Source organism: Prionailurus bengalensis, chromosome B1 (assembly GCF_016509475.1).
Source record: "Prionailurus bengalensis isolate Pbe53 chromosome B1, Fcat_Pben_1.1_paternal_pri, whole genome shotgun sequence".
NCBI lineage: Eukaryota > Metazoa > Chordata > Mammalia > Carnivora > Felidae > Prionailurus > Prionailurus bengalensis.
Window position 1 is genome coordinate 204,748,130 of NC_057344.1, and position 22,085 is coordinate 204,770,214.

General features: G+C 50.1%; 1 protein-coding gene across 7 annotated transcripts in view; it reads right to left on the reverse strand.

The window, feature by feature from the left end:
* Positions 1-22,085, reverse strand: part of FAM193A (family with sequence similarity 193 member A) — a 167,394-nt gene that overhangs the window by 12,810 nt on the left and 132,499 nt on the right. For all 7 annotated transcript variants that reach the window (XR_006296232.1, XM_043573151.1, XM_043573147.1 and 4 more), the window contains 6 exons: positions 15,565-15,763; positions 14,368-14,640; positions 12,771-13,053; positions 11,445-11,628; positions 9,971-10,201; positions 6,801-7,632 (listed from right to left, as the gene is read on the reverse strand). Coding sequence is in view for 6 of the 7 variants with exons in the window: in XM_043573151.1 (XP_043429086.1) it covers positions 6,801-7,632; positions 9,971-10,201; positions 11,445-11,628; positions 12,771-13,053; positions 14,368-14,640; positions 15,565-15,763 (2,002 nt within the window). In the remaining variant the exon portion in view is untranslated. The remainder of the gene's footprint in view (positions 1-6,800; positions 7,633-9,970; positions 10,202-11,444; positions 11,629-12,770; positions 13,054-14,367; positions 14,641-15,564; positions 15,764-22,085) is intronic.

A 22,085-nucleotide genomic window follows, 5' to 3' on the forward strand; every position in this document is an offset into this window, starting at 1 on the left:
ACAATTGTACCCCGGTCCCAGACATCAACCTCTACAGGAAGATGGCTCTCCCAGACACTTGGTTTACATATGCAACATCCCAGAAACATCATCAAAAACTTTTCAGGCTGTTCCAATAAAAAAGCAAGGCTGCTTTTTCACTTTACAGTTAAATCACCCAATTTGAAAACAGGATAGCAGGGAGGCTAATGATTTGGGACTATTCCATCTCCTGGAATCTCAGCCAGTTTGAGGGTTTCAACTTCTCGCTTCTGCTCTGCCCACCCCATCTGGTACCTGTGGGATGCCGGGCACTTCCTGGGCCCTGTCTGGGCCTCGCGCGGGACCATCAGTGCAGGCACAACAGCCAGCCCCATCAGAGAAGGGTGCAGAGTGTCCGCTTCCCTGCAGACTTTGGCATGGGGCAATTTTTTATAATCTTTAACAAACAGACACAGCTAGCACCACTGACGACCTCTGCCACCAGGCAGAGCGCCCTCACATCCGTGAGCTCACAGAAAGGGCAGGGAAGAGCTTCCCTGTCGGGACCTGCGTGACCACAGCCCCTCCTGCACAGACAGCCCCCTGCCCCTGCCGGACCCAGGCCCTCCTACTCTCAGCCTTCCTCCTCCGCAACTCCCCCAATCCCTCCTTCCACCTGGATACCGACACCACCAAACCTCCACCCCTGCCCCAGACGGCTTTCCTGAGTTCCACGCTTATAAAGCTACCTCCTGCAAACACACGCCTTCGGGCGTCTGACCCCCAATACAGGCAACAGTGGGTCCCCATACTCTGCTGCAAGCCTGCTCCTTTCCTGACAGTGAGCCTCCCATCCCCCCTTGCCCATTCGTCACACTCTCTAGGTGCTGGGCAAGCACTCTGTGAAAAGTCAGGGACTCCCCCATCTCCATCCACTGCCACTGCTTCAGTGCCGGCCTTCACTAGCCGGCACAGTCATCCTGACAACACGCCCAGTCACAGCTGCCTGGCTTCCACGGCCCAGTCCATCCCTCCCCAGCCACAAAGACTACTCTGACCAGGGCTCTGTCTGGATATCGAGAAGACCTCGCTCGTCTGGCTGCCGACTCAACTCGCTGACACCCTGTTCAAGGCAACACCGACGTATGAGGAAGAGCAAGATGGGGCAGGAGGGTTTTTTTGTTTGTTAGTTTGTTTGTTTTGTTAAAGTAGGCTTCATGCCCAGTGCAGAGCCCAATAGGGGCTTGAACTCAGGACCCCGGAGGTCAAGACCTGAGCTGAGATCAAGAGTAGGAAGCTCAATCAACTGGGCCACCCAGGAGCCTCAGGGGTGTTTACAGATACAATGAAAGTGAAGCCTAAGGTAGGAACAATCTCTAATCAATAGTCATTCCATTAACAGTTCTAGAAGAGGAACAACCACAAAAGCAGACAGAGCAGGTACATCTGCTAGGAAAGCTGTCTTAATAAAGCAATTTCTTTTTTTCCTTTAAAAAAAATGTTTATTTCATTTGAGAAAAATGTTTATTTCATTTGAGTGCAGCGCTCTCGCAAGCAGGGGGAGGGGCAGAGAGAGAGGAGAGAGAGAGAGAGACTCCCAAGCTCCGGTTAATAGCGCAGAGCCCGATGACGGGCTTGATATCCCAAACCATGAGATGGTGACCTGAGTCGAAATCAAGAGCTGAATGGTTAACCAACTGTGCCACCCAGGTATCCCAATAAAGCAAATTTCTTATATTCTTTTCTTCTGATTAGAACTAATAATCAGTATTGCACATCTTGGTATAAGGGAAAAAAGAGAACCATGACCAGCTTCAGTACCACAAAGACGTTTTTCACAACAAAGCTATATTAATCAGAGTGGAAAGTATGACCCAAGTATTTCATATCCAGCCAGGCTGTCTGTTCATCATTAAGAGTGCAGGAAATGTTCTGCTTTGCCAAAGCTCAGAGAATTCTGTGCCCCTGACCCTTGCTTGGGGACACGCGCCCAGGAGCAAGCTCCACCCAACCAGAAGAGGGCTGGGAAAACCTCACAGGAGGACCAGCACAAGCACGGAATGTAATCAGCTGGGGACCTATGAGTCCTGTGTGTCTGACACGGCGGAAGTAACGCGGCTGAAACCGGGAAGAGAAGGGACTGCGAAATGGAAAGGATGGGATCGGCTCACAGACTGTTGCCCCAGCAATAAGTGGGTGTCAGAGCGCTTCCCGTGGAGCCAGCAGTGGAAGGAGAGCAAGGACGGGGCACTAGACGTGCAAGTGTGGAGGAATGCACTCAGACAAGACTGCCAAGTGTCGTGAAAACGAATGATTTTTTACAAATAAAAGCTAAGGAAACACATCACATAGAAAAAGAAACAGTAAGCATAAAATACACAGAGTAATTGTAAACTGTAATCAGAGCCGACACAAAGCACACAGTAATAATACATGGGAATGGGCTTAAACTCACCTGTAGGTAAGAGTTTCCATTTGGCTCACAAAGCAAGACTCAGATTTGTGCTACCTAAAATCAGAGAATGAGCTAACACTAAGTGACTCAGAAAGGGGTTAGCACAGAGGGGCCCCGCCAGGCGAATGGAGACAAAAAAAGCTTAACTAAAGTAGAATCCAAGCCAAAAGCACAAAAACACAACAGAAGGATATTTTTCAGTACTAAAATCCACAATTCACTAAGAAGATATTGTAGTTAGCTATTATAATCATATAATTATATATACGGTTATATAACATATGTAGTTATTTATAGTGCACTAAATAACACAAACACCACCTTTATAAGGCAAAACTACAAGAAATACAACATAGAAACTCATTAATAATAAATAAGAAAAGACAGGTCAAGAGCACAAAAAACAACTATGGGATACAGAAGACCTAACCCTTACTATAACTCATCGATACATGATGGGAGATACATATTCAATTTTCCCCATGATAACAGAAAAAATACACTTTTATCTGAAGTATATATGGAACAGTCACAAAAAAATACCTGTAAATTCCACAAAACAAAAATATTACAAACAACAAACTCTGATCACAATGCAGGAAACCTAGAAATTATTAAACATACAAAAACAATTCTCCCACCCAGAAACCTAAAAGTCACCTATTACACTACTAGTGAATGAGGAATAAAAACAAAGAAATTACTGAATTTCTTAAAAACAAACAAAAAACCAAAATGGAAACATTATCAGACTATGAAACATATTTAAAGGAATGATCAGAGAAAAATCTGAAGCACTTAATACTTTGATCAAGAAAAATGGTGGAATGAAAACAAATGAACTCAATTCCCAAATCAAAAAGTTGGGAAATAATCAAGAAAATAAAGGAAAGCACAGGAAGAAAATAAAGATAAAAAGCAGAAATTCATGAGGTATTAGAACAACAGTAAACCTATTTAATAAATCAAGAGGCTGGTTAAAAAAAAAAAAAGGTAACAAAACAGACAAACTATTTTTTTTTAAATAGGCTCCACACCCAATATGGGACTTGAACTCAACCACCCTGAGTGAGATCAAGAGTCACATGCTCTACCAACTGAGCCAGCCAGGCGTCCCCAAAATAGACAAACTATTAACTAATGAATGAAACAGAATGGGGAGAAAACATAAATAATGATGAGGAAAAGAGCCATTGAAAATAAATTTAAAAAAAAAAATTTTTTTTTTCAACGTTTTTTATTTATTTTTGAGAGACAGACAGAGCATGAACGGGGGAGGGGCAGAGAGAGAGGGAGACACAGAATCGGAAACAGGCTCCAGGCTCTGAGCCATCAGCCCAGAGCCCGACGCGGGGCTCGAACCCACGGACCGCGAGATCGTGACCTGGCTGAAGTCGGACGCTTAACCGACTGCGCCACCCAGGCGCCCCGAAAATAAATTTTTAAAAATAAGGTACTTTGCACACATCTACGTAAATAAGTTGGAAAACCTAGCTGAAAAAATAATTTACTATGTGAATATAGTTTACTAAAATTAACCTCATTAGAAACAGCAATGTAAAATAAACTAATTTCCATTTCTATCTTTCTCAGAAAAGAGACAAAATTATCAAGGACCTAGCCCATAAAAAAGCACCAGGCCCAAAGGGCTGCATAGGAGTTTTTCTCTCAGAACTTGAAAGCTTTGATAGTCTCAATGCAGGGTGAATTGTTCTAGAACACTGAAAATGAAAAACAAACAAGAAACCCTAATTTTTTACATTTCTTTATGAAATATGATACTAGTAGCCAAAGCTAATACAGGAAGCAGGAAAAAAAAAAAAGTTACAGACCTGTATCTCTTATCAATATTGGTATGAAAATGCTAACTAAAATCATAGCAAACAGAACCCAAAACTAAAGAATACAATACACTACAAGCAAATGGGCTTCATTCCAGGAATCCAAGCCTGCTTCAACATTAGGAAACCTAATAACATAATAGGTATAAGAAGAAAAATCATATTTGTGTCCACAGATTCCAGAAAATCTTTCACCAAATTCAACACCCATTCCTGATTAAAAAAAAACCACTCCATAAAAGTAGGACTCATTGCATATTTTCTCAAAATGATAAGATATATAAACCTTACCCTAAAGCCAGAATCTGACTTAATGTGGAAACACCAGACATTTCTGTTAAGATTGAGAATGATACAATCAAACCCTGGGAGGGTAAGACTTGGGAAAGTTGGAATAAAGCTTTCTCTATTTGTATATATACGATAGAACAGTTGGAGAACCCTAGAGAATCAACAATAACACTCAAACAATAAAATGATTCAGTAAGACAGAAGACATAAAGTTAATATACAAAAATCAATAGCTTTTGTGTACACAAACAACCACTCAGAGCAGCACTATCCAACAGAAATATGATGTGAGCCACAAATATAATTTAAGATTTTCTGGTAGCCACAATAACAAAATTAAAAATAGGTAAAATTAATTTTAGTAACATACATTTCGTTCAATTAAAATATACCCAAAAGACGATCATTTCCACCTGTAATCAGTACAAAAATTACATTGTTGTATTTTGTATTTATATTCATTCTTTTCATACAAGGCTTTCAAGATCCACTGTATGTTTGCACTACAACACCCTCCACTTGGAGCAGCCACATTCCCCGTGCTCAGTGGTGACGAGTGACTAGTGGCTAATGCACATAAAGCGCAGAGCGAGAAGACATAACGGTGAGGAGTCCCACAATGACATTGCAAACGAGGAAGATCGAATACGTAGTGAGCAAAAAACTCAATAAGAAATGTGGACAATCTACGAGAGAAATTTCAGAACATTCCTAAAAGCCACAAAAGTGGACTTCAACGAGTGGAGAAACACTCCTACATCTGGAAAGGGCAATCAATTCAGAGAGGCATCAATTCTCCCCTAAACTAATGAATAAATTTAATGCAACTCCAATAAAGATACCAACAAAGCTTTTTTTATGGCCCCAGCACGTGGACACTGAAGTCCACACGGAAGCACAGAGAGGAATAAATAGCCAGGACAATGCTGGAAAACACCTATGAGGAGAGGCCTCACTGAAACACACAGGGCTCCCCAAATAACTAACTCAGTGCGGCAACAGCACATAACAAAGCAAAGCGGAAAAGAACAGAAATTCCAGAGTAGAAATTTAGTGTGGCGCAAAGGAGATGTCCTGAATCACTGGGGCAGGATGAATTTTTTTTTTTTTAACTAAAAAAAAAAAAAATGTTTAATGTTTATTTTTGAGAGACAGAGCGTGAGAGGGGGAGGGGCAGAGAGAGAGGGAGACACAGAATCCGAAGCAGGCTCCAGGTTCCGAGCTGTCAGCACAGAGCCCGACGTGGGGCTCGAACCCACAAACCATGAGATCATGACCTGAGCCAAAGTCGGATGTTTAACCGGCTGAGCCACCAGGCGCCCCAGGACGAATTTTTAATGCCTGATGCTGGGCCAGCGGGCTAACCATTTAAAGAAAGACCATATACTGGACCCAAGCCTCACAGGATACACAAGAACAAACTCCAATGTACCAGGCACTACATGAAAAAGGCGGAACCACACAAATGCTACAAGACACAGGCACACCCCTCTTCCACCTTTGTGCTAGAGGGACGCTTTCTGACTGTTATTTAAAATCCAGAGGCAACAGGAGATCAACGAACTGACTATATAAAAGTGACAGAGAACACTTCCGCATCTGCAGTATGTAACACATTAAAAGGCTAGTATCTCTAACGTGAAAAACTCTTATTAAACATGGAAACAAGAAGACCGAAAACCTAATTATAAAGTGAGAAAAAAATAAAGAATAGAAAATTCACAAAAAAGAGACAAACCGCTCTTAAAAACATGACCTCACCGTAATTAGAGAAAAATGGAAATGCAAACCACACTGAGGACCCTCTCAATGCTCCATCTTCAGGAGTTAAGGCCTATATAATTAGGTCACGGTATTGTACTAGTGTTAATTTCTTAATTTTGATAACTGTGTTGTGGTTTTGTGAGAGAGTATCCTTGTTTCGAGGAAATACACAGTGAAGTATTTAAAGGTAAAGGGGCTTGATGTTTGAAATTTCTCTCCTTTGCTTCAGAAAAACAACAGAAGAGGGAAAAAGACAGACAAAGCCAATGTGGTAACACACTGATTTTGGGGAATCAGAGTGTAGGGGAATTCTGTCCATCTATAATTATTTCAAACTAACAAAAGCAAACAATGGCCACTGTCTCTCACTGCAGTGACAAAGCCACAAGAAGCACAAGCCAGGAGGGACAAGGTAGCACCCTGGACAGGGGGCACTAGCCACACTAACCCACCCCCTGCCCCCCCCCCCCCCCCAGTTCCGTATTTACCGATTGAGCTGCTGACTCTGTCTCCTTTCTTCTTCCTGTTTTTCTTGCTCTTGCCCTTGGGCTGAGGAGAGTCTGCGGGCACCAGCTTGCTGTCCTGAGGGTGCTCGCTGGGGGAGGCAGGCTCCTGGGGGGCCAGATTCAACCTTTCTTCCTTGACGTGGTTCAGCTGCTTTTTGTTATTGTTGTTACTGTTGACTTTCCTCTCCTCTCTTTTCTGCTCTGCCAGGGAAGTGAGGTCCAGGACTTTTGCCTTCGACTCAGTCTGGGGCCGGGGTCTGGGCTGGCTCTCGGAGGCCTTGGGGGGCTCGGCCGGCCTTCTTGCCGGCTCGCTGCTGGCCTTACTGGTCTGCTTGAGCTTTTGCTTGCCACTCCCCTCCTTGTGCTGATGCATGATGTCAAGGAGAAAAGACAGCGGCTCCTGCTGCTTCCCGCTGACCTCCTTCGGGAGGAGGAGCTTGGAGTCTCTGGCGTCCATGGGGTCGGTGGCGTCGCCGTCGGCCCCCGGCCCCGGCCCAGGCTCTGAGTGGTCCCCGTGTCTGGAAGGGGAGTGAGGTGAGGTCTCTGGTTCTTCCATTTGCTCTAGTGAGCCATTGTGCATGTTTTCAGAGTTAGGTACAGACTCTGCTGCTGCCTGGAAGTTTCTAGCAAGGATGTCCAACTTGGGACAGTCTTTGCTTGGCCTCTCCTTCTTCTTCTTTTTCACAGCCCTCAGCTTCTGAAGCTCCTGAAGCCGCTGAAACTCCTCCTCCTCCTCCTGCCGCCGCTGCTCCTCCCGGAGGTGCAGGTGCTCCCGGGCCCGGGCCTCTGCTTCCAGGCGCGCCTTCTCTTCCAGCTGCCGTGGGGAAAGAGGCAACTTAAGACAACAGCAAGTGTTCTAAACATGAAGACGCACACAAAACAATTAACTTTAAAACGAATTTATATAATAAGAACATAAACTCCGAAAGGGGATATACAATAAGCCCAAAGCTTAAAACACACTCACCCCAAATTACTTTACTCTCTGGAATCATGAGATTTAATCTTTCTACCCAGGTATATACACTCATTACTTGGAGGCGGTGGTGGTGGCGGGGGCCACTTAGCAAACAATTCCTTACGGCCTCTGAGCTTGTGGCTGGGCACTTCTATAAAACAGGTCAAGGCAGCTGCGGTGCCCCTGCCCGGTGCCGGCCTCCCGCTGGAGCGTGAGAACCAGCCGCGCACACCGATCACATGGCGGTTTAACGGCCGTGCCCCTGCCACCACAGCTGGGCAAGTGCGCCTCTGCGGGCGAGGCCGGTGGATCCACATGTCAGAAGTGCGCGCTGCACTGAAAAACCTGCAACTCCTTTTTCCCACCCTAGCAGATGAACAAAGGCCTCAACATATTTTCACCAGGGTCACAGAGCCAATGGCATGCTAATATATTCCACGTCACACGGCAAACAGACGTTGGCTATTTCTGCCCTCCAGCGTGGCGTCACGTTAATATTCATGCCTGGCGAAGACCGTGCTTCACTGGTGAGACACAGTCCAGGGGCTTCGGCACAAACTCTTCCTTCTGCTCTGACAACAAACAGAAGCCGTGAAGAGCAAGAGGCGGGGCTCTCTGCATCCCTGGGCTCCAGTAACAAACTTTGGCAAACACATCTGCATTTAGAAGTCCTTCCGGGTTTACATGATTTTTCACAACATCTCAGTAGGCAATATTTTTAAGAGACAATTTACTTGTAATTGTGAAAAACTTAAACATAAAATCATGTTAAAAATTTGATGACAGATTTTTAAAAAAACTTAATTGGACAATTCAGGTAAAACTTATTTAAAATCCTGGTTCCACCTATTAACAGAGACGCCTTGGACACGGCAAGCAGCCACAGGCAGCTCCTGGAGTGGCCCCTGTGGGTGCTACTTTGGATAGGTATCCCAGCGTCTAGGAGCAGGGCGCCCCCTACAGCAGGTCGGGGGGTAAATCTGCCACAAGACAGAATCTATAGGGAACTCAAAACCAGGTACACGGTGCCTTCAACAACCAGCCCGTCAGCCAGACGCAAAGCAGGTCTGCGAGCCGCTCTGGAAGACGGGGTGCTGGGTACAGAGCACACGGGATGAGTGGGCCCTGGTGGGGAATACGTCTCACTGCCTCGCCCTAGTGGGGCTCGGCAGACCCCGGGCTCCTCGGGTGCAGAGCAGGCTTCTCCTCAGAGCCCCTCAACTCCACCTCGCCTGGGGCCGTGGAGCCCAACAGGGCTCCTGCTGGGTGGCCCACTTTGACACACGTGGGGGAAGTTTCTACTCTGTCTCTGTGGGACCTCGCAGGTGCCTGGCCTCTTCCCGAAGCCGCCACCCCTCCTGCTGTCAGAGCCTGCGCCCTTCCAGGTTCCCTCTGCACAGCCCGGATCCATCTGCCACGGTCTGCCTCTGTAGGAGGCCGGAACCAGGATGGCCTTGGCATGGGCCTGGCCCCAGGGCGCTGAGGCACACAGAAGGGCAGACGCGGCCTGTGCCCTCACTTGCAGCACTAAGAGGAAGTGCTAGCGGACAGTCTCTGCACGTTGTGTCCTCCGCTGGCCCAACCCGTCTAGTCACGGCAGACGCTTGCTTTCGCGACAGCCCATGCACACGCCCTGCAGTGAGGTGCCCAGGGCTGCCCCCGACGGCCCTCCATCCCACTCTTCCACCCGGGGCTCCGATGCCACATGCCTGCCCTCTTCCGGGATGGCTCTGCCTGATCGTCCTCTGCCAGCTGGGGGACGAGGAGCGAGGGGACGGGAGGAGCCCTCGGACTAGGTCCCAAGGATGTCGCTGTGCCAAGAGCCCTGTCCCAGCCGCATGTCGAAGTAACTTCTTTCCCCGCAGTCTCCCAAAGCCCACTGCGAACCCCCTTTGACTCCCAGCCAGGGGCTCCTTCCTCAACCTCCCTGGGAAGGAAAGCTCTTTCACAGACAGAGGTCGTGGGTCTGCTGCGGCGCCCCCGCTGGGCATAGGGACCCAAAGGCCTGCTTTAGATCCGCTGACAAACCTGTGACTTTAAAAAGGGGAAGCTGTGTCCTGAAAATACAACATAGGGCTTCTGCCCGGCTCCTGCCACGGACACAGAGACGGTCCGGGGCCCTAGTGGCAGCATGGTGGGCATGGGGCCCTGAGGCCCACCCGCCGCCGCCGGCAGCACCTTGTGGTGTGCTCACCTTTCTCTGCTTGTGCCTGGCTCGCTTGGCGGCTCGGGTGCTGCTCACTGGCTTGGGCTCGGAGCTGTTTATGAACCGCAGAAGGTCCTCCACCCTGCGATGGTCAACCACACCCTCCCTCTCGGAGAGCTGGTCCGCTTTCTTAGGCTGTTCCTCTTTCCTCTTGGTCAGCCGCAAACGAAGCTTCTCCCTCATTTCTGCATAATTCCTACTTGTTGGTGCAGCCGGAGGCTAAGGCAATTAAATGAGAACATAACTCAATTAAGCTTCATGTTTTCATGACTCTGAATACTGCCAATTCCAGCACATATCCCTAGAAGTAAACTTTTCCTCATTTGTCAGGTAATAAGCGTTCATTGTGAAAAATAAGATAAACAAATGGTGGCAAAAAGGAAAACCTACCACAGTTACCCCAAGACCAGTTCTAGCACAGACCCTGTCAACCTTCACATGTTCATGAAAAATGCGGTAACGTAGGACCAACTATGTACACGAACAGGTATTTTTAAACTGAAAAAGGAAAAAGAACCCACATGTACGGGTTAATGTACTTCTTACAGGATACAGTGATTATCTTTTCAAGTCAATAGTGTTTATACAGTCTCTTCATCCATTTGTAGTTTCTTGTGTAGCATCAAAAGGAAAAAAGAAAACTGCCCTCAATCCCACTGCCAAAATCTCTTCCTGACACTAAACACACGTGTGCCCACTGAGCAAATGCAGACAGAACAAAAGTGGAAAAAGAGCAAAATACCAGTCGCTGCTTTTCCTCCCAGCCCCCCCCAAGGCACCACGGCTGGCGTCTGCTTGTACAGACAGACCCTTCTGGAAGGAGGTGTACGTGTGTATGTGCACCAACATCCCCTGTATCACGGCAACAGGAATCCCACGTGCACACCGCGCACAGCAAGCACCCCCACCACACGGCTGTGCACAGCCCAGACCCGACGGTTCCACGGCCAGCTGTTCAGTAGGCGCCTAGCTCATCAACTGTTTTATTTAAAAAAAATTTTTTTTTTTTCAACGTTTATTTATTTTTGGGACAGAGAGAGACAGAGCATGAACGGGGGAGGGGCAGAGAGAGAGGGAGACACAGAATCGGAAACAGGCTCCAGGCTCCGAGCCATCAGCCCAGAGCCCGACGCGGGGCTCGAACTCCCGGACCGCGAGATCGTGACCTGAGCCGAAGTCGGACGCTTAACCGACTGCGCCACCCAGGCGCCCCTCATCAACTGTTTTAAAACTCACAAACAAATGCAAAAATGCAGTAATCCTTAGAGCTACATCTCTGGGCAGGTATCTTCATCACCTCCTTAGGGTGAGTACAACCTACAGGGCGAGCCACGACTCCGGACCGTCCCTCGGTTCTCCTCACACTGCGCCTGGGGCTCTACGCACAGTGTGGCCGCGCCGCGCCGCGCCGCTGCCCCAGGATGTGCCGGCCCCCCAGGAACTCGCCCCCGAGGACACTTACCCCGCCGTGCCCGAAGAACTCGCAGTAGCAGCAGTCACAGTACTTGCCCTCCTTCTGGTTGGTGGAGGTCGAGGTGCTGGAGCTGTGCTCGGAGCAGCTGTCCTCGTCAGCGCTCTCATCCCCGTCGTCTTGCTGCGGGTCATACACGCCGTTCTCACAGCGGTGCCCCTCGCAGTCGGGGTCACTGTGAAACCACACATAGGCGGTCACCAGCCGCCAGCTGTATGGGGAGCAGGGTGCTACCCGGACACCAGGAGCCACACAGGAAAGGTGGTGTGGGCAGGCACATAATCTTGGAGGGCACACTCAGTCTCTTTCTGCACTGTCCCTCCTGCCACCGCTTCATGGGGCGGACAGTGGAGGTTGTGTGGGGATGGCTTCACATAGGCAAATTCAAACACAACACAAATCATCTTTTTATTTTTTTTTTAAGTAGGCTTCCTGCCCAGCGCAGAGCCCAACTTGGGGCTTGAACTCACCACCCTGAGATCAAGACCCAAACTGAGATCAAGAGTCGGACGCTCAATTGACTGAGCCACCTAAGTACTCCCCAAATCATCTTTTTTTTTTTTTTTTTTTAAAAACTGTTGTTTGGGGCGCCTGGGTGGCTCAGTCGGTTGAGCATCTGACTTCGGCTCAGGTCATGATCTCGCAGTCTGTGAGTTCGAGCCCCGCATCAGGCTCTGTGCTGACATCTCAGAGCCTGGAACCTGCTTCGGATTCTGTGTCTCCCTCTCCTTCTGCTCCCCCTCCCCCCGCCCCCTTCTCTCAAAAATAAACATTAAAACAAAAAATTTTTGGGGGCGCCTGGGTGGCGCAGTCGGTTAAGCGTCCGACTTCAGCCAGGTCACGATCTCGCGGTCCGCGAGTTCGAGCCCCGCGTCGGGCTCTGGGCTGATGGCTCAGAGCCTGGAGCCTGTTTCCGATTCTGTGTCTCCCTCTCTCTCTGCCCCTCCCCTGTTCATGCTCTGTCTCTCTCTGTCCCAAAAATAAATAAACGTTGAAAAAAAAAATTAAAAAAAAAAAAAAAAAAACAAAAAAAAAAACAAAAAATTTTTTTAAAGCTGCTGTATCATTCTTCACTGAATGTATAACAACTTAAAAAACACCCAGGTCCCCCCGACCCCTCTCCCCCGTGAAGCAGCTGGTGGCTAGATGGTGGTCTGCACACCGATCCCTGGTGGCCCCAGCTCTGAGGACTACAGATGCAACCAGTGTCCTCCCCTCGTCCCACGGCCTCTGCTGGGCACGCCCCTGTCCATCTTTCCCTGGCCGTTCAGCCGCACATGCCCAGGAACAGATCGCCGGGGCGGGCCCCAGGCTCACCTGCAGACGCTGGGGGGGGCGCTGAGGGAGCCGTCTGTGGTGGGGGGCGGGGGGGCTCCGGGAGCAGGACAGAAGCTCTTGCGCGTGTCCACAAACCCAGGGGACGTGGCCGCAGTGCTGGGGAATGACGGGGCTGCGAGACTTGCGAGGTGAGGCGAGGAGGCAGGGGCGAGGGCGGCAGGGGCGAGGGCGGGGAGCGGCGCCAGGCCCGTGGGGCTGTTCCTCGGGGCGGCCGGCACCGCGTGTCTGTGGTCCTCCTTGCTGACGCCGTGGAACACCTCGCCTGCGTGTGGAGACGCAGAAGGGTCATCGAGGACGCTGCACTAAGTTAGTTTCTGTTCACTAAACCTTTTCTCAACCTTTTCGTGTGAAGATGTTCGAAGCTCTATAGAGACTGTGAAGGCACAGTTACGAAGACGACCCACATACCCCTCACCTGGATTCACCACACTGAACATGTTGTCACACGTGTGGGTGTTGAGCCACACACTTTTTTGGCTTAACACGTGGAGCCTGCGTGCACCCCTAAACACGTCAGCACAAACCCTGGAGGACAGGACACTTCGCTGGGTGACCACATCAAAGATACACCGTCCATGTGACATTCTCATCCCGTCCCCCATGCCCCCCACCCAGCGTTTGTAGCTTTCCCCCAACCCAGCCCCTTGTCAACTTTTCTCCTCCTGCAACACTGCATTTTCTGAGTTGAGGACAGCTGCCCACCAGCATGGGCTTACGGTGTCACGTCAGAGTTAGCAGACATACTCCGGGCATGACGGATCCTTCCTGCATGATCGCACAAAGAGGCCCCTAGCATCAGTCCGTGCCCTGACGGGGAGGTCACCTCTGACCAGTGTGCAGGGGGTGGTCTGCCGGATTCCTCCAGCGAGGGGCACTTGATATTCCCTTCGTGATCTGCCAGTCACCTGTGGCTGCTGCTCCTGGACGGTGGGCATACTGCATTCCCCAGGTGAACACCCGCTGTTTGTCACGACCACCGAGGGTGCTCACCTGGACTGACAGTCACCCTGAAGGCTGCACGGTGGCCTTCTCTGTCATGTCTATCATGGAGCAGCGGTGAGTGTCTGTCTGTCAAAGAGCTGCCTCGCCCTCCTCCCTTCTCTGAACACCCGGATGACTCCTGACTGTACGTGCTATAATCTATCCTATTATTCTTTCTGATGCTAGCGAGGGCCCTGGGAGCCAGCTCCTACGTGCCTCTGACCTCTGCTTCCAGCTCCCCTCTGCTTGTGCTCACACCACAGTGTGGAGCCATCTAGGCAGCACGGGGGCTGGGCCGCAGCCCGGCCCGCAGCCCCATCAACGCCCTCTCCACCAGGCTTCTGCTTTTAAAGGACAAATTCCTTCTCATGCTCATAAAGCAGTGACCCCTTCCTCTCTCACAACTACAGGAACAGAAAAGAAAGGCAAGACAGCATGGCAAGGCCCCGGAGGAAGTTGGTGGGGCAGCAACATGCGAATCAGACTCGCAGGGAAGTGCCCTCTGCTTGCCAGCACTTTCCAGGGCTACCACCACACCTGGGCCTCTGGCCATGCCAAGGAAAAGGCAATTACAGAGGCGCTGGGCGGGCCTTACCTAGGGAGGGAGGCCTCTTGGATGACACTTTGAACTGGCTGTTGCTTGACTGCACGGTGGTGGCTGTGCAGGATACGGAGGAGGTGGCGGATGACGTGGCCATCACGACTTTGTTCGCCTCCAGGAAGGCGTCTTGGAAATTGTATAAGCACTTCTGTTTGGCGGCACTTTTTTTCTCCTTGCTCTCCGACACGGTGGGCACCTCGTCGCTGGGCGGAGGCGGGAGGGCTTCGGGTCTGGGTTCGGACAGCGCTGGCCCTAGCATGTCACCCCCTTCAGAGAAGAATGCGAGAATTAAGGCTCCTGAGGAACACATAACCAACACCTACGGGACGTCTGCCAACAGAACTCCTAGCACTGGGGCCGCTACAGAGGCTGGGGTCACACGGGGTGATGCTAGACAACGAGTTTTCATCTAGGAAAAAACGTATTGAGCACCTACTATGTGCCAATTCCTGTGCTAGGTGCTTTCCCAAAGCGGTTTTACTTAATGTCTTAAAGCTACGTTCTGAGCTTGGTGCTATCATTCCCATCCTAAAGATAGAGAAACTGAGGCTCAGAGAGGCTAAGCAACTTGCCCAAGGTCACACAGCTAGAAATCCTTTCCAAGCACAGATGTCAAGTCTAGCGTGCTTTTCTGAGCACATGCGGGGGCTGGGTGTGGGGCCACCAAGGGCTCTGACCACGTGAAGACAGAGCTAAGGGTGCAGCCAGCCCCTCTTCGGGTGCACCTTTCCCTACAACTGGAGTAACAGCTGCGACTCAGCAGCTGAGCGCTGGGAGGAGGGAGCGGAGAGGGGACAGGCCCCATGTAGGGTCGATATCAATACAGAAACAGAGAAAAGGAACGTAAGTCACAGCATTCAAGTCGACGGTGGTGCTGCTGCTGCAAGACCCCTGTGCACTGGGTTGAGGGCTCGTTGTGATCACTGCTCGAGAACCAGAGGCCAAACACTGAAGCCTGGAGACGAGACGCCGGGCAGCGCTGGGGTGGCAGAAACCCCGCTGGTGCGCAGGGCCCTGGCTGGCGGCAGATGTGGGCGGCTGCAGCGGGACGGGGCCGAGGGGCCTCCCACTAGCGACAAAGGCGGGGCCCGACTAGCCTAGGGCTTCTACTGGGCGACCGAGGCAACAGACGGCGATCCACCCAGCTCAGGCCATTTTAAACCTTTAAGAAAGTTTTAACAAGTTCCTTACCAGAAATTGTATCTGGCAAGAAAGTGCCAGGATTCCAGTTCTTATCATTCATCACTTCTGATCCCCAAAGACTTATAAATTTAGAACTATTCCACTCTGGAGTATTCCCAAAACAGCTTGGATAAATATGGTCTTGAAGAGATGCATTGAATACCTGATGCTTATTTGTGTGATTCTGAACAGGTGCTGGCGGTAAAGCCTACAAAAAAAATGTTCTAATCACATATCAAAATTAATATTCTGTTTTTACCTATGTAGTTAAACTACAAGCAGACAAACCATGACTGAAAACCCTGTGGGGACGTGCTCGCTGTGGGCAGGCGTCCCGGGCTGAACGCTTCTCGTGGAGCGCTTACTTGGTTGGCTGTCACGCCGTGCACGATCGGTCACATGTGAACCAGGCGTAGGGTTTTAAAAGCAACTGGTGTCTCCGGGAATCTACCAAATAGACCTGAGACCACTCAGCAACGTACAGCACTCCTGCCTCGGCACCGTCTCCGTGGGGCTCGCTTGCGTACGAACTGCTCCTGGGGCTCAGCCTCATCTGGCATTTCCAGGACCACTGCTAAAAAGCCAACTTTGGAATCACTAATGAAAAATGGTGAAAGTCTTAAACTACTGGCTCACACCTGGGCAAAGTGCAGGCACGTCTGAGGAACTATGGATTTCATCACGTGAGCCCGGAAGCACGCCCAGGCCCTGCCGGGGCACAGAGGGCGGGTGGCTGGCTGCACACTCCCCTGGCTCCCCGCCCGCCCCACACCCCTCCTCCTGCGCAGAGGCAGCCCCTGCATCTCCCACCCAGCCTCCTTCCAGTCCTTTCCCTCCCGGCAGCCAGAGTGAGCTTTTGAGAGCGAGGCACTCCCTTGCTGGGGACATGCCAATGTCTTCCCGCTGCTCTTAAGAGAAAATGGCAAGTCTGTAACATGGCCTGGCCTGGCCCTCCCGTTTACCAAGCCCCTGACACACAGGCCTTCCCTTGGCCCTCAAATCCAATCTCCTCCTTGACCCTGAGCTTTGCCTGTGCTGCACCCAGGTTCTAGAACATCCTAACCTCAGCTCACAACCTCACCGACTTCCATTCATCTTTTAGGCCTCAGCCTAAACATCCCTTCCTCCGAGAACTCATCACTACCTTTGCCCTCACCACCCAGCACCCAAGACCAAGGTGGGCCTTCCCAGGCAACACACCTAAAATCCAGTTTTCCCACTTAGAGCTTACTATGGCTATGACTCAAGACTTCCTTGTGGTCTGCTGGTTTAACTTTTGCCCTCCTTCAGGCGGGTCCTGGCCCTGCTGCCCCCGCACCTTGCTGGTGCCAGCACACAGCTTTCCCTCCCCAGGAGGTTGGACAAAGCCCTCAGGGCCTGACTAGGGCAGAGCTTAGGAGGGAATGGGGACAGCACAGTGACAGTCCACATCCACAGACAACTGCCCCACAGCAAGACAGTCTGCAGGAGCCAAAGCAGAGACGTGTCTGCATGGCCTCTGCCTGGAAGGGGAGAGGGCACCACAGGAAGCAGTCAGTCAGGGTTCAAGAGATGAGGAGGCAGTGGCGGCAGAGACGGAGAGGAGGGGTTCTGGGGCCATCAGGACATTCGCTGCAGCTACCGGAGCAGGAGCCAGAGACCACAGTTCCCAGGAGGTGTGGTCAGTGACACAGCTGGTCGGAAACACCAGTCCTGTTCTCAGTCTTCGGGCTGCACAGCCTGGTGGGTCTGGACGCCAGCTCTCCCTTTTACTAGCTGTGTGACCTCAGGCAAATTACTCAATCTTTTTGTGCTTTAGTTTTCTCATCTGTAATTTGGAAATACCTACCTCCGAGGGTTGTGGTAAGAATTAAACTGGACAGTGGGTGTCGCTGTGCAGCACACAGATGGCTGAGGTGGACGGTCACCACTCTGTGAGACTGGTCCTTAGACACAGAGCAACCCCACCCTGCCCCCGGCCACGCCGCCCATCCTGGGTACCAAGAGGAAGTGGGCATCACGCTGCTCAGGTGGCTCAGCACACTCGTTGGCCTGGAACAGGCTCAGGGAGGTGGAGGTGCAGGGTGGGGAAGGAGTGGACCCTCGGACTGTCGAACGGGAAGAAACAGGTCTGGATGCCCAGGACCAAGGCAGGAGCCTAATCTAGCTGTTCTGTCGGGGGAGCCCCATGGGCAAAGAGTGAGGAGACCAAGAAAGCCGTACTTCTACAGACCCCAGTTTTCACAAAGTCGTGATAAACTAAGAGCTGCTTTGCTGAGGAGGAATCGATGGGAAGGAAGTTTCTCAGTTTCGAAGACCTTCTGCTAAGGGGCAGAGAGCCCGACAGGTGGAAGCCAGCTGGCTCCGCAGGCGGCACGGCTGCTTTGAGAAGGCCTGGCGGGCAGCTCTGCACAGCCACAGCACGTCCGGGCCCCGAAGCTCCTCGCTACTTCCTGAGACCCTCCCGACCCACGGCTGAGAGCAGACAGACTTCCCCTCGAGGGAGCCTGGCTGAGAGCCTCGCTGCTGCCCGCCTGTGTCCAGAGAGCTCATGCTCACCCTTCCAAACCCTAGCCAGCCTCACCTCCTCTGCAAAACCACCCCACGGGCTCAGTCAGCAGCCCTCCCTCTCCAGGGTGACCTTCCTACTCTGCATGTACAATCCCTGGTAAGGTGTGCCATGGCATTCTGAGGTTTGGATTTGATTCTGTCTTTGTCTTTAGCCTCGGAGATCCTGAAAAACAGGGGCCATGGCTCACCTGTTTCTGTTTTGCTAGCATGTAGCACAGGGCCTGGCACATACCGGATGTTCAATAAAGGCTGAACAGAGTTTAATTTAGAAGGAACGGGAACACAACTATAAAGCTGAAATAACTGAAAACTTCAACTCAATTCAATTCACACACTTCTTCAGAAGCCCATTTACTCAGAACAGGAAGTCCAGTTGTAGAGACCAAGGGAGCAGGTGGTCCCCACAAACAAGCTGAGTTTATGGGAATGCTCTCCCACAAGACAGCTAAGCCTCAACAGATGCGGGTTTCCTTTAGGACAAAAACCGGCTTCTGTCAACTAGACCGACTGCGGGGCCAAGTACAACTGCCCGCTCAGGTACACCAGTGATTTAAGCATAAAATTAGTCTCTCAACATGTGGATAATGCTGTTGAATTACAACACTGATTTATTTCGCTCTTTGTACAAATCCACACGGCTTCAATTAACAGAAGTTTTCAACTGTTCTCCACTTTGACACAAAAGTGATTTACAGGAAAGTAACATTTTTTTCTTTTAATTGAGAGCTCTGACAAACACACAAGACAGATGCCTTCTAAACACCTTCCGGGTTTCTGCGGGAGCCAGGAGACCCAGCCGTACTGCACACCAACCCACCTCCAACCCAGATTCTGTCAACATGGCTGCTGAACACAACTAGCCAACAGCGCAAAAGACCGAGTCTGTGCACCCACGCGTGAGAGCAGCTGCCAACACTAAGCACTCAAACAGAAAGGGATTCCAGTTACACCCCAGTGAGCAGGAAGCGGGATGAGTGACTATTGTTTCTTCTTCCTATGGTTCTTCAACATTCCTGCCAGAGACAGTAAAGAGGCCAAATCACCACCTTTGTCTCGGTCTTGCTATTTCTCAGGCCAGAAGAATTGAATACAGCCTCTGAAACAAAATACAGATAAAAAATCACAGGGGCGCCTGGGTGGCTCAGTCGGTTGGGTGTCCGACTTCGGCTCAGGTCATGATCTCACGGTTTGTGGGTTTGAGCCCCACATAGGGCTCTGTGCTGACAGCTCAGAGCCTGGAGCCTGCTTCGGATTCTGTGTCTCCCTCTCTGCCCCTCCCCTGCTCATTCTCTGTCTCTCAGTAATAAATAAACGTTAAAAAAAAAATTTTTTTTTAATCACTGTAGGACCCCCAATGGCAATCTGTTTCTGTCCCTGTGTTCCATATAGCTTTTTTCTTCCTCAAATTCCAACCTGACCTCAGACCTGCTCCATGTCTGGTTTCATCGCTTTTGCAGTGGTTGTGCTAAAGTAACCCAGTGAGGGAGGGGACAGATGTACAGGGCCCGGAGCCACATGGGAGCCACCTTGCCAGGCTCCACTCATACTGAACTCACTGAGGGCCAGGATATGGTGACCATTTCTGACTATTCCTCACGCTCCCAGTGAGACTTCAAGACCTCGCTCTATCTCCATTACGAGGCCCTTTCCTAGCACAATGTCTGTTTCAGAACTCCGTTTCCAGATGGAAACTATGCAACATTTAGAGCTGGAAGCCTTGGGCTTCTTCTGAGCCCAGCTCTGCGGTCATGGCCCTCTGCTTCTGGGCCATGGAGGCCAGCAGGCCGGGCCTGCTCTGTGAAGGAGCAGGGGGTGCAGCCTGCCAGCTCACAGACATTCTTCTCTGAGAGGCTGTGTGGTCCCCCTCTGCTTGCACTGTGTCCAGTAAGGGGGACATGACACTCTAGCTCCCAGAAAAATGGCACCAAACACCTTTGTAACAAGGTGCTGAGCCACAGAGAAATCAAGGGGACTCTTTCACAGAGTGAAAACGTGTGGGGACGGGATGGCTTCCTTGAGGGCACATGCACCGTCGTCACGGTGACTGGAGACAGGCCTGTGGTCCCGCGGGAGGCAGGAGAGCTGGAGACTGCCAGGAGGAGTTCAAGGGTCCCAGGGGTCTTCCCCTACTTAGGGCCTTGCTGTTCTCACCGAGTAAGTTGAACAAAACATGACCCCATAAAAAAAAATCACTACACATATAGGAAACAACACATCCACAGGAGCAACCAAACACCCAGATTTAGATCCTCAAGGTTTCATTCAAACACAGAACTATGTGTAAAATGCTTAAAGAAAGAAAAGATGAAAGAAAACATGACCAAGGAACAAGAGAACATAAAAAGTTGCTAACGTATTTTAAAAATAAATGAACGAGGGGCGCCTGGGTGGCTCAGTCGGTTGAGCGTCTGACTTCGGCTCAGGTCATGATCTCGCAGCTCGTGAGTTCGAGCCCCACATCGGGCTCTGTGCTGACAGCTTGGAGCCTGGAGCCTGCTTCAGATTCTGTGTCTCCCTCGCTCTCTGCCCCTTCCCCACTCACATTCTGTCTCTGTCTCTCTCAAAAATAAATAAACATTAAAAAAAAATTTTTTTTAATAAATAAATAAACTAATGAAAGCTTACAAATCAGAACCACAGATGGAATTAATACGTCAAACTGAAGTGGCAGGTTAGACACACCAGAGAGTCACATAACTGGAAGGCGGATGCAAAAGGGGTTCTCGGGACAGACTGGGGCGGACGCACAAAGCAGGGCGGCAGGCCAGGGGCAGACGAGGGACATAGAAGATGAAAGGGTTGGGCATCATCAGACAGGGATTTAAAATGACTAACGTGGTGAAGGCTTGAGTGGAAAAAGCACACAACGTGCGCGAACAAACAGGTAACGTGAGCAGTGAGAAGGAAACTGCAGAAGAACAGAACAAGCCAGGCACAAAGACAGTGCAAGAGAAATGAAGAACGCTTCTGATGAAGTGATCATCAGTGGACGGGACGCGGCCAAGTAAAGAGTCAGTGACCTTCCAGATCTGTCAATAGAAATTTCTCAAACTGAAATGCAAAAAGAAACAAGAATCAAAAAAAAACCCAAACCAAAAAAACCACCGCCACCACCGACCAAAACCAGAGCAACACATCCAAGAAGTGTGTGACAATTTCAAAAGATACAACAAACAGGAACTAGAATACCAGAAGAAGGCAGATAAAAGACACAAGAAATACCTGAAGGAATAATGGCTGAGAACATTCCAAGATTAACAAAAGACAATGAACCACAGATCCAGGATGCTCAAAGAACACCAAACAAAAAAAAACACCCCCCCCCAAATCTACACCTAGGCATTTTATATTATCAAAATGAAGGAAACCAAAGACAAAAAGAAAACCTTGAAAGCAGCCTGGGGAAAGGGAGGGGAGGCGTGGGGAAAGGAAGGAAAGAGGAGGGGGAGGGCGAAGAGAGGGGGAGGGATCCCTGCACCTCTAAGAATAAGGAAGAGAATTAAAGAGGACATCTCATCAGAAACCATGCAAGGGAAAAGTAGAGTGAAATTTGCTTAAAGTGTTGAAAGAAAAAACCCCGCCAACCTAGAATTCTGATTCCAACGAAATTATCCTTGAAAAGGGAAGGAGACATAAAGACCTCCTCAGACAAACAAAAACTGAGGGAGCCCATCGCCAGCAGACCTGCCCTACAAGGAACGTTATAAGATTTTCTTCAGGCAGCAGGAAAATGATACAGGTCAGAAACCTGGATCTGCATAAAGAAAGGAAGGGAATGGGGAAGAAATAAACATAAGTGAGATAAACTTATTTTGCATCATTCATTGATCTAAAAGATAACTTTGCTTAAGCATTAGCAGTAACAATGCACTGGGTGATTAATAAACAGATAAGGGAAAACAATACAGCACTGTCACAAGGGATGGGAGGGAAGGGCTGGGAACACTCTATGAAAAGGTACCTATATCAACACGAAGCAG